Here is a 12756-nt window from a genome sequence, read left to right on the forward strand (position 1 = left end):
CGTCTGTCTGAGCATCCACTGCCCCCTGAGGGAGGGACTCCAGCCTCCTCGCTTCCTGGCACATGCCCTGACACTTTGAGCTGTTCCAGGCCTTTCTTATTTGGAGATTAAATCGCCATCCCTGCTGCTGCCTTCCAGAGGCAGGAGGAAAAGACGTGCGCTGCATCCAGACCCTGAAGCAAGCCCCCCACCCCACCCCCCCACCCCCCGCCCCGGTCCGCTGTGGCCTCCGCCCTCTGGCCTGGTCGAGGCCGGGAAAGGCAGCTCTGCGAGCCCGGCCTCCCCGGCTGGCTGGGAGCGGGCAGCCTCCGTGCCTGCGGGGACTTCTGCCCGGCAGCCCTGCTTCCTCATACCTGAGCCGGCCGCCGCCGCCCCACTCCCGGCCCCAGCACCCTATTTAAGGCCAGCCGGCGGGCGCTGGCTGTGAGTCACGGCGCCGGGAGGGCGGCCGCAGCTCCGCGTCCCCCAGCACCCAACACGCCGCGGGAAGGGACCCTTCCCCTCGCCATGGCTTCCCTGGGGCAGATCATCTTCTGGAGGTAGCGTACTCTTCCCTAGGTTGGCCGGGGAAGGGAGCAGGGGTGAGGGCTTTGGGGGAGGTGCCGAGGACTCGTGGGCTCCCTGTGCCCTCGTCTGACCCAGCCCTGGGCTGGCAAGGAGCCCGGCGGCGCAGAGCCCAGCCGGACTTGACCGAGCGTCGCAGCCCAGCCACTCGGGGTCAGGCTGGTTTTCTGCCATGGAGGGCTGCCACCTGCCCCGGGCAGCTCTGGGTCAGGGGACTGCGTGCGCCAGGCCGAGAGCATCCCGAGACATCGAGGCTCTTGGGGCGCACCGAGCAGGGCGGCATGGAGCTGCGTGCTGGGAATGGAAGGCACCAGTGACTGATGATGGGTGGGATGCAGGGGAGCCTGCTATACGGTCCCGGGGATGAAGCAGGTGAGCCTGTTCTGACCCTTCTCTGGGGGTGTGACTTCCCGGTACTGCTGTGTAACCCACACCAACACCCTCCCTCCACCCCCAGCTCCAGGAGGGGTCCCTCATTCTCCTGGGGGCTCCCTGGAGAGGAGATTCCTGCAGCTGCTGCTGAGAAAGCAGGGATTTGCTAAACCCTCCCCCCCCCCCCCAGTCTGCTCACCCTGGGGGCTGGGGCGGAGCAGGGAAGGACACTGGAAGGAAGAGCTTGGGAGGCACAAATGCAGAAGGCAAGTAGAGCTGACGGGATGGAGAGCCCAGAGCTGAGAGGAGGGGCCCCCATACATGAAGAAAGAAGAAAGCCTAGCCCTGACATTTTGCTCCTCTCACTTAGCGGCCTCTAGTTGCCTCCTTTCCCCTCAGGACATCACTTCCCTTTCTGCAAAGAAAGAGATGGAAAGTGAAGGAAGGGTTTTCCCGGAGAGGGTTGGTGATTCAGTGTCGGTCACAACTCATGATGGTGTTTAGGAAGGCAGGAAGGCTGGTACCTGTCGGTTCTAGGGGTTGTTTGCGAGACCAATTCTCTTAATTTCTAGGTGTCTTTTCCACAGAGAGGAAAAGAAGGGAGAGAGGGAGGAAAAGAAAGCTCAGCTTAACAGTGAAGTTTGTCAAGAGGCTGAGGAACATTACTTCCCAGGGGCAGCCTGGAAAATTCTCTCCCTTCAAACAGAATGACAGCTCCCACCCTCGTGTCCATCTGGAATAACTAGTCCTGCTGCAGGGGTTGGGGGGGGGGGCCTGCGTGGCCAGTAAGGGTGTAGGGCAGCACTCCCCTTCCGACAAGGACACTGCTCCCAGGAGAAGCAGCAGGTAGAGGGGGGCATGCACTGGGGTTTCCTGCCCTGCAAGAACGCCCCAGGAAGCACCGACGTCAGAGGAACTGGTGTTTTGCTAGCACCTTCTATCTCCATGCCCTGGGCTAGGTGCCACACAGAAGTCTCCTTTAATCCTTGCCAGAGCCTGTGAGAGTTCATTATCACCTCAGAGAAGTTAAGTCATGTGCTCAAGGCCACACAGCGTGCAGGGGGCAGGGCAGCGTTTAAATCCACTCTACCTAACTCTGAAACCCAAGCTCTCTCCTCTGGGCCAGGCTTGCGCCCCCCACCCCCTCCCTGACCTGCCTGTCCCAGCTCCCCCCGCCCCCCCACCCCCATTCCTCCATTCTGGTTCCATAGATGTGAAACACTCATGCAACAGAAGTGATTCTGTTGTTCCAAAGATGGATGTGTGGGCTTTCTAATAATACATTACAACCAGCCCGACTGGTTTGGTGGGAGGATTAGCAGGAAGTGGGTGTTCAAAATGCATACTCCCCCACCCTTTAGAGACCAAATGGAATCCACAGAGGCTCCTCTCCTTGGCCCCAGCATGCCTCATTAGCTATTCATGCTCTGCAGTGGCAAAAGCAGTGACAAGGCACAGAACAGCAGAGCTTTTGTGACAAAGAGACCACCGGGAAGAGGGTCAATGGGCGGGCTGGGTGGGAAGCAGGGTCTGGAGAATTCATCCCACGGAGCCCTGGGAGCCCACCTGGGGGAACCCCGTGTCTACTTTTGGCCCTAACAAACCCTCTTTCTTTGCCATAATTGTCTTAATTCATAATAATTCCTTTTATTGAGGCGATCATGACCGTTGGTGATGTGGGAGAGCTTATGAGAGGGCCTGCCCATCCTCTGCAGGCCTGGTGGTGGATTACTTCCTTAAATAATTACCAGAGAGCTTAATACCTTCCAATCTCATGCAAAAAGATGCAGGCCACTCAGGGATGGAATACCGATGTGCGGTTTCTACTGTGCCTGACCTCCTTGGGCTATTTAAGTACTGTATGATCAGACTTTTCCTCCCCTCCTCCCATTATAGCTGTCAACGGGAACAGCATTTGCCCATGAAACATTTGTTGAGTACCTGCTGGGAGTCCAAGGGCGGAAAAGTCATGACCCCTGCTCAACGAGGTTATGTTCTGGTCAACAACGTTAACTGAGTACCTACTATATGCTGGGCATTGGACTGGGCACTGGGGCAAAAGCAGCTAAGACATTGATGAGATTATAGCCTAATGAAGGAGGACTCCCAAACAGATCATTCCAACCTGCTCTTCATAGGTCAAGAGATAATAAGAGCAGGAGGCAACAGCAACACTTCCTTAACCTAAGGCTTTGGGGAAGGTTTCCTGAGCCAGGCGATGGCTGGATGGCTGGGTTAAGTCTTGAAGGATGAGTTAGTGTGATCCAGGTGAAGAAGGGTGGGAAGGACACCCTGTGCAGAGAAAAGAATAGAATAGAACTCATGAACCAGCATGGAGTGTTGGAAAGCTACAAGCTACTCTCCTATCATCATCAGAGTATGAAGCATGAGGGAGGGAGTGGGATGAGGCAGGAGAAGCAGAGCCAGGTCATGCTAGGCCTTATCTACCAGGCTCCAAGTTAGGAATTTGTTGTTGTGATGAGGAGCCAATGAAGGCTCTCAAGCAGGGGAATCTTGGTGGTTTTCGTCTTAGGTGGGTTACTCCCATGGTAGCATGGAGGATGGATAGGAGGGCACTGAGCCTGGAGGCCAGGAGAAACAGTAGGGAAACAGTTGCGGTCAGAAGTATAAGGAATAATGAAGACCTGAAGTAGAGAATGATAGCGGGGATCTAGAGGGGAAAATCAATTCCAGAAACGTTTAGAACTGAAAGTCAGTAATATATGATAAATCAATAGAGGGGGAGTTAGGGTGGTGCAGAGTAGGAGTAGATGAGGCAAAGGAAGGAGCCTGGAATGCCCCATGTTTCTGCATTGGACAGAGTGAATAGGGAAGAGTGAGGAGAGATGGGAGTTAGTTAACTCTGGTACATGATGAATTTGAGGTTCCCCTGGGACCTCCAGTTGGAGATGCTCAACAGGCAGTGGAAGGCATGGGGCTGAAACCGGGAGAAGTCAGGCCTGGAGATAGCAATTGAGAGTCATTGACTCATAGGCAGGGAATGATCACTTGGGATGTCTTCTAAGGAAAACACATAGAGAGGGGCAAGGAGGCAGGGATGGCAAGCTAAAGAAAACCAACTTTCAAGGGCGGGCAGAGGAAGATGAGTCAAAGAAAGAGCTGGGAGTACATGGTGGGAGAGGTAGGAAGAGAGCAGGATAGACAAGTCTCAGGGATGTCAACAGAGCAAAGTTTCAGAGAGGTCCCAGGGCTGGAAGGGGTGTCATTCAGGCTCAGTAAGGTCTGGTGCTGATAGAGAGATCCACTCCAGATAAAAATATGACCTATGCAGCATTTCAGCTGGCATTGCCCAGAAAATGAAGAGAACATACTGCCAAGGAGATCCTGCACCCATATGAGGCCAAGAAGGGACAGGGATGGCTCTGAGTCCAGCCTGAAGAAGGGCTCATGGGTGCACAGTCAGCAGAGAACACCAGATAGCTGTAACATCTGGTAGCTCTCCTTCCTGAAAACAGAGACACGACTACAGCAGAAATGAGGCCCAGCTCACACAGATTTCAAATATTTATTCTGCTTTCCCTCCCTTCATCCTCCTCTCCCCCCCACCCTTCTTTCCTTCCTTTTCTCTGGATCCTTCATCTATTCTTATTCTGACTCTTCTATCTCAAGTGAGTTCTTCGGAGCATTTAAGACTGGGGGAAATCACCAGCTACGATGGGATTAATGAAGACATGTCAAAGGAAGGAAATTACTGGGTGGAGAAAGAACAGGCATCTTTTTACCAGAAGAAGGTACATGAAACACAAAATGAGGGAGGCTAGAACAAGAGCAGCTCAAGGAGCTTTGCTCTGCAGTCTTGCTTCCCATTGTCCCATGTTTTCAAGCTGGTGGCTGGCTCAAACATAGCGGACATTAATGGCCAGAGAAGACAGTGCTTGGCAACACAATGAAAGTTTGCCTGATGAGAAAATCACGCAAGGGCTGGCATGGAGAGCATCTCAGCATGGGTCATGATGATACTTGCAACCCCACTGAGGTATGAGATGGGCCCAACTTTCAGACTCTCTGAGCCTACAAAATCTAAGGCTTCAGGGCCCATCCCCCATGAACAGGATAGGAGGTTAGAAAATGAGATAAAACTGCACATTAGAAGAAAGACTTAAATAGGTGGCACCTGTGTTCCTGCCCCCATCAGAAGTACATCATCTTCTGAGCCTGGCACTCTTTCCCCATTTCCACCTCTTACAATGCCACTCCCCTCTTGCAACATTCAGCTCAAATGGTGTCTCCACTTTGAAGTCTTCCTGGATCTTTCTGGTTGCAATCAATTCCTCCTTTTATGTTCGTGGTTGGCCATGTTGATGGATTTTTGTTCCTGGTGCCCATCTGTTTCCCTCCGTAGAGTTAGCCCCTTGAGGTTCTGGCCTTTGTCTTGTTCACTGTTGTATGAAGGCCGTGTTGCACCATGGCTACATATCTGGGCTCTGGGATAGACTATCTGGATTCAAATCCTCCTGTCACCTTGAACACTTATCCCACTGGAATTAGTCGGACTAATTAGCCTCTGTGAGCCTCAATTTCCCTATCTCTAAGATGGGGTGACAGTGGTACCTAACTCCTAGGGTTATGGGAATGACATGTAATGATTATATGTCTGGCACACCCTAAGAGCTCTATAAATATTAGCTATTGCTAGAGTTATTACTTGCAATTCTACAATGCCCAATACATGACTAGTTCTCTGTAAGAACTTATTAACCTCAACTCCATGAGCCCACTGACCCTCCTGTCTCTTGAATAGATGTTCTCGTGAGACTATACTTTGGATAAATTGCCAGTGGGGTCTCCTAAAGACAGTTAACTCTAACAACGGTCTGGAGAATAGTCAGAGTTTGCTAGATTCTTGTTTTGAAAAAAAAAAAAAATCAAGTCCACCTCACCTTCTATTGTTTATGAATCTGACACATGATCCATCTCTCAACCTGAGAATGACTAGTTTAGAATAAATGTCTGGCTCTGTCAGTATTAAGCATGAAGACAAATGAGGTGAGCTGGGGAGATCCCTGTGTATACAAGCTCAGCAGGTAGATCTTACTGATCAGGCACTTCTGACATCAAGAGCCACAACCTCCAGGGGGCAGTTGGAGCTACGGAGACCTGACCAAGCACTAGGTAATGGTTAACCAGCTAGACCGCCCCACACTCCTAATTATCTCCATTTCACAGATGCAAATGTTGAGGCAAGACGACTTGCTCAATGTCTCCTACCCAGCCAATGGCAGGAACCAACTAGTTCCCACCTAGACTGCCATACTGACTGTTATTGGAAAAGTATCTTTCTAATCAGCTCTGCCTCATCTCCTGCCACTTGAAGCAAAACCCATCTCATCACTGGCAAAACTCACTTCCTCTGGGACAAGTGACTGCCAGGGTTCTTAACCATGGAGGAGGGAGCTGTCCCCAGAACAGGCTGGAGCCTGGGGATTATCCAGTCCTGGTTTGTGTTATTTCAAGTAGCACACAGCTACCTGAGCTCTAGATGAGTGAGCTGAGGAAGAAAAAGTGACTAAATCTCAGTGAGAATTACATACTTTCAGAACTTGAAAATTCAGACATTCATTGCTGAGACAATGAAAATAAATTGTGACTTGCCCAAGGTTATGCAGTTTAAAAAAGTGGGTACAACCGAGGTCTTTCAATAATCCTATATTGCTCAGTGTCCCTAGTGTTGGATGGCAGCCAACCACGATTTACCCAAACAACAAGGCTCCCTCAATCGGAGAGACCGAAGCTTCCTCCACATTTACCTTTGACATATAAAGAAGTAGAAAGGATGTTGGTACTAGAATTAAGCTGACGTGTGTTCATATTCCAGCTCTCCATATTCCTAGCTGGGTGACCTCAAGTACGTTACTGAACCCCTCTGTGTCTTCATTTCCTCCCCAGTCAGTTGGGGTTAATAACAGTACCTACCTCATAGAGTTGTTGTCGAGACTAAATGAGTTAACACGCAAGAGAGGTTGAGAGCGGCCCTTGGCAGGGTTAGCGCTTTCTGTAGGAGTTACTCTTATTCAATTATTCCCTCCCACTGTTTTTACAGAATAACAAAGTGATTTGGAGGGAGGGAGAGGAAGGACAAGTCCAACAGTGGCAGCTGGGGTTAAGAGACCTCAGCATCTGAATTGTTCTGGGGTTTCAGTCAACTGGAGATACCTTCTTTTCTAGTCCCCGTTTGGTGAGATACGGGAACAATCCTGGCCACCCGAGGGGCAACACACTCTACAACACTCCAAGCCAGTCTCCTGACGGCAGGGGCAGTAGCCCCACCTGGGTCTGTTAGAAATGCAAATTACTTCTGGTACCGCCCTCCCCCCCAAGACCCACTGAATCACAGCCTGGGGGTGGGGCCCGGCAATGTGTATTAACAAGCCATCCAGGTGATGCTGACGTGCTCTCAAGTTCCAGAAGCTCTGTACTAGCGTTCTCTCTGCGCTCTTGATTCCTCGGGGAAAGCAGGAGGATTTAATCCAGACAGAGATAAATTTCACCTGGGATCATTTATCATCCCACAGTTCTCCTTAAGAAATGTTCTAAAGAGGGACAGATGGGCCTTGATGAAAACAAAGGGAAAAACATGAAGTTTCTGCAGGTAGAAACCCAGGTCATATTTCCCTTTATATTAGCTTCCCGCAATCCCAAACCATCTGCCTAGAATGTTTCAGATTTACTAGCCGATCACTTCCAAATGTATTCCTACTACTCCCAGCACAGCAGTAATGGGAGAAAGGGCAGACAGTTTCCCCTCTTTCTTTTTCTGCAGATTTAGAATGAAAAATTTCATAGAATAAAAACCATGAAAGATTTAAGGGAGAGAACATCCATACAATTTAGGGGTATTGAATAGTCTCTTTTAGCTTCCTAAGGGCTCCTCATTGTGCTCTCTCCCACCCCCGCCTCCACCCAAAATGGCCATTTCATACCTCTCTTCTCTTCAGTCCTCTTGCAAGTCACCACCCCCAGCCCACCCCACCCCCGCCCACACACACCTCCCGCCCCAGTCTCAGATGATTGTCTTGCTATATCCTTCGCTGAGAAAAGAGGAGTCAGCAGACAGGTACTCCTTCATCTTTCCGTTTCCAAAACTACCTGCTATACTCACCTGTGCCCTTTTTCTCTGCCTCCCTTCCTGGTACGGAGGATGAGTCCAGCTCCTATCAAAGAGCAACCCCTCTGTGCCCTGGATCCACGGGATCCATCTGATCTCGCCTGCTCCTCGAAAATGCTTCTACCAGCCAGCATCCGCAGTCCTCCCTCTGCTCATCTTGTATCCCTGTCAGCATGCAGCCCACAGTCAGTGTTTGCTATCTTCAAGGGGGAAACCTCTCGAAGCCTTACAGCCTCTCCAGCAGCCGCCCCCCCACCCCGACCCAGCCCCCATGCCCCCATGTCTCTTTTCCCTTCTCCGCAAACTTGCCAAGAGAGAGCTGTCTGGAGTTACTGCTCTGAGATTTGCAGCATCGTGGAGGGAGTATGATGTGGTTCCTAGCACAGTCTGGAGCCAGGTTGCCACTTTCTAGCCATGTGGCCTTGGGCAGGTTATTTTTTCTCTCCGTGCCTGGGTTCCTCATCTGTAAAATGAGGATGATGTTAGAATCTGCATAATAAGACTGTGAATTAATACATATAAAGCACTTAGCAGACCCTTACTGTAAACCATGATTTTGTCCCCACTATACCAAGATATTGCTCCTGTCAATGCCAAACCTAATGTTGACTTCTCTGTTCCTATTTTCACAACAGCATTCAATGCAGATATCCCACTACCTACTTCTTGATCTCTTTTCTTGGTTTCCATGATACTACACTCCCCTGATGCCACTCCCCCTTCCCCTGTGATACTGGTATGATCTCTTGGGGTTCACCTCTGCTTCTCTATGCCTGGTCCTGGTTTGGGGATAGCTACACCCTCCCCTGCCTCCCCATACAACTGAAAACCAACCAGGTCTTCCTCTGGGGAACCTGCTCTGGTATGAGGCCTTTCATTCATTTCCTATATTTGATGATTGGTTCTACTCTGCTAAAAAGCCTCAGGGTCCAGGAACAAAATATAACAGTATAGGGACAATTATCCTTTAAAGGGGCTGGCATAAGCTTCAGGGTTGGGATAGAGTCCCATAAGGATGCTAGGGTGAGCCGTGTACTAGCAAGTGCGGTGTAGGAGGATGGCCACATTGGGCCACCCTTCTTGGAAACAGCCTCAGTGCCTAGCAGGATTCCCCCATCTGCCTGCTTCTCATTCTGCTCAACCCATTATCCTGTTGCATCAGAGCATCATGGAGTCCAAGCAACATGCACGATTCAAATACCTAATAATCTCTGTGTTTGAGTACCTAAGACAGTGGTTCCCAAAGTGAGGCCAGCGGACACTGATACTGCAAAAAAATTGTCCCCAGAAGAGTTCGGTAGTCCAGCAAATTTGGAAGCGTTGAATATTATTAAGTTGGACCATATGAAATTGTCAATGTTCAATTGTTTTCGACCTACAGAAATGGTAATTTCAAAAGGTTCAACCTAAAATGTACCCTTCTGGGACATTCACTTAGGCATATTAGCATATTAAAGTCCTAAAGGTAAAGAAACTGATTGTGATTGATGCAATGTTATGAAAATGTAATCCTTTTTAAAATAATACTTATTAATAAACATCAGGACACACTTCGGGAATCTAGGGGCCCGAGTAATTAGGCAAGAACAGAAGTCATGAATAGAAAAAAGCACATTACTGTGGGAGCCTGGGAGCAGCATCAGGGACTGAGCAAATGCACGGGAGGAAAAGAGCAGGCTGGTATTTTCCATCCTGGGAATGCCCGCTCATCTTTGATATCCAAAGTCATATTTTTCAGACCTTCCCCTTATACAATAATTCTTCCCTGATTAACCTTCTTCCAAATAGGTTTTTTTGTAACTGACTTCTGCCCTTTTCTCCCTCGTAAAGTATAGGGAGGATTCGTGAGGTGACATCAACAGCTCACCCCATATTCCTCAAATGACAGATACTAAATAAATATGGGTATTATGTTGACTGCCCTCTCATTATTATAATTATTAATTAGGTTATCTTTTCCGGGTATTAGCATCATCTCAGTTCATAGGTGCTCATCTAATACACTTACAACTGTGAGGTGAGTTCAGCTAATCTGGATGCTGGGAGGAGTCTCAGCGCTGATGTCCCCAGGGACCATCTCACATATGCTCTATGAAGAACGTGGGCACGTAGCCAGATCTGAATTTGTTGCTCTCCAGGCACCAGAGCCGAATGTCCGTGACAGAGAATGAAATTGTTGGACAGGGTAGATTCAGGTAGAAGAGAGTGAGACACGGGGCTTGGCCAGGACTACGTCCTCAGTGCTTTCACCCTTCCCACCCCCCCATCCCACCGTCTGGAGTTCTTCCCCTGAGAGAGCCTTTAACAGGCTTCTCCTTCATTCATATACAACCTAATGGCCATCACTGTGACAGACCCTGTGTGGAGCCACTAGGCATTTTGACATCTGTCAGCCCCTGTAGTCATCTAGCAGGTGTTAGGTGCAGGTAGGTATTGTCTAATACTCTGGGGAAGTGCGGGATGAGAGCTGATAGGTAGGGTGTTGCTTCCCTATGAGAGCAGAGAGTTCATTAAAGTAGCTAATTGTAGCCTGGCGGGACTTAAGTGACATTGAATGGGGCCCTGGCAGTTTCGTGTCCTGCGATGGAAGACACTGCCCAGAGTGGGCAGGCTTACAAAAGAAATGCTTCGCCTACCAGGGGCATTGCTACAAACACTCAGTTGCCAGGAAGGGTAAAAACAAGCCTTTTTGATTTCTCATGATGTAAGTGAAAACAAAGCCTTTGACTTAGGCATGCTGAAAGCGCGAGCACGGATAAGCCTTGAGCAAGCCACATCATCTTTCAGATCCTCACGTCTCATGTGTCTTCTACCCGTAAAAGTCAAATGATCTCCGTGATATTTGGAGAGCTCTCAGAGCCATGGGAAGGGAAGGGGCACGGACGTTTCTACTTCTCTTCAGCTGCATGATAGATGGGAAAAGGGTGGGATATGGAACCACAGGGGCCTGACTCGACTTCCCTTTCCAAATCTATATTGTGTAATAGGCCAGTCACTTAATTTCTCCTGTTAAGCAAGGACAATACATGGACCTCCCAAAACCGCCCTGAGGATCAAAGGTGATGAGGCAGAGTAGACGATCATGGCAGTGACATTGATGGTAACACATAGCTCTCTTGCATTACTTGACATGTCTACATCTTTAATTGGAAGCTGTCTCACCCATTTGAAGAAGACAACTTTTAAAAAGCACCAAGACCCATACACTGTGGACTTTAAAATAGGCAGAAGTATTAAAAGCAAGGGTCATACATGTCCTATTGTCCATTTCCTGTTGGGTCCAGCTTTCAAAGGGTCTGTCCGTGTTAGGGATGTAGCCCCACATTTTGGATCTCTCAGACCACAACTTATATCAGTTCTGGTGTTGGCCTTCCTGTAGGATCACCTTACAGTCCCACGACCTTATAATCAAGGCCTCCAGTATTGGGTTCTTCCTGTGTCAATACGGTTCTACAAGTTCTGCATACACTACTGATTAATTTGACAAATATTTATTGATCATCTCTTTTGTACCTGGCACCAGAGATCCTAGGGTTTCAGTCATGTACTAGGTGTAGGGCCTAACATCATTTGGAGTACAGATGAGAAGAGGCAGATAAATAAGCATGTGATTATCATACAGTACTCTATATGCCACTGCAGGCCAGTTTCTGAATGCTTTGAAATCAACTTCTAATCCAGCGCTGGTGATTGGAGAGACCTTTCGAAGGAGGTGGCTTCTAAATGGGAATTAGTGAAGCAAGGAGAAGTGGGAAGAACATCCAGGCAAAGTGCAAGGCCTATGAGGTGGGGCAGGAAGGGAAGACGAGTGGGAAGGCAGAGCAGGGACCAGAGTGGCATCGGGAGAGACCAGCGTGGGCTAGATTTAACCTTCTCAACAACTGAAGGGACACCTGGGTGGCTCAGTCGGTTAAGCATCTGCCTTTGGCTCAGGTCATGATTCCAGGGTCCTGGGATCAAGTCCCGCGTTGGGCTTGCTCGGTGGGAGTGTGCTTCTCCCTCTGCCTGCTGCCCCCCTGCTCATTTTCTCTCTCTCTCTAATAAATACATAAAATTTTTAAAAAAATGATTGAAGAAGTTGACTTTTATCCTCCCATTTTGCAGCTGAGTAAATTAAGGCTTAGGGTGCTGTGAGAAAGTGAAGGGAGATGTCCGGTGGAAAGACAAGAAGATGTACAAAACCAGCAGAGGAGATCAAATCACTTTTGAGAACGATTTTCAAATGAGTGAGGAGAGATGATGAGGTCAAGAAGCCTTTGGTTAATGGCAGGACTCTGTGAGGCCCATTACTTACACTTTCTGCAGGGGATCATAAATTTCACTACTTAACCATGATCACAACTGTTGAATATAATATATGCAAAGGGAATCGAAAATAGAGTCTAGATCTATCTGCCTCCAAAGTCTATACCCTTTCCTAGTTTAGAAAGAAATTTATTTTATTTTTGATGCTAAGAATAAGTGGTTGCAGCAGCTGGGGAAGTCAGGGTGCCCAGGCTGGTGGCAAGGTGACTCTTATGAGGTCAATCTCTTTAGGTCCAAAGGCTTGATGGCTATACTGTGTCAAGAACCTAGCTCGCCAGGAGCCTCAGTGCCAAGACCCCAAATGCCATGTTCCACTGCCTTTCTTTAAAAGCCCTTTGAAGTAAAACTGTAAGTGTCAGCAAAGAGGGATATTGGTATGAGAAGGTGTT

At 49.0% G+C, this 12756-nt stretch overlaps 1 protein-coding gene across 3 annotated transcripts in view; it reads left to right on the forward strand.

Annotated features, from left to right (window-relative positions):
- The first annotated feature begins 414 nt into the window (after positions 1–414).
- Positions 415–12756, forward strand: part of VTCN1 (V-set domain containing T cell activation inhibitor 1) — a 77227-nt gene continuing 64885 nt past the window's right edge. For 2 of the 3 annotated variants that reach the window (XM_034990200.1, XM_034990201.1), the window contains exon 1: positions 415–539. In XM_034990200.1, the coding sequence (XP_034846091.1) occupies positions 508–539 (32 nt within the window). In that variant the 5' untranslated portion in view covers positions 415–507. The remainder of the gene's footprint in view (positions 540–12756) is intronic. The other variant, XM_034990203.1, reaches the window with a different exon arrangement.

The sequence above is a fragment of the Mirounga leonina genome, unplaced genomic scaffold (assembly GCF_011800145.1).
Source record: "Mirounga leonina isolate KUSES-001 unplaced genomic scaffold, KU_Mleo_1.0 Mir_507, whole genome shotgun sequence".
Classification (NCBI taxonomy): Eukaryota; Metazoa; Chordata; class Mammalia; order Carnivora; family Phocidae; genus Mirounga; species Mirounga leonina.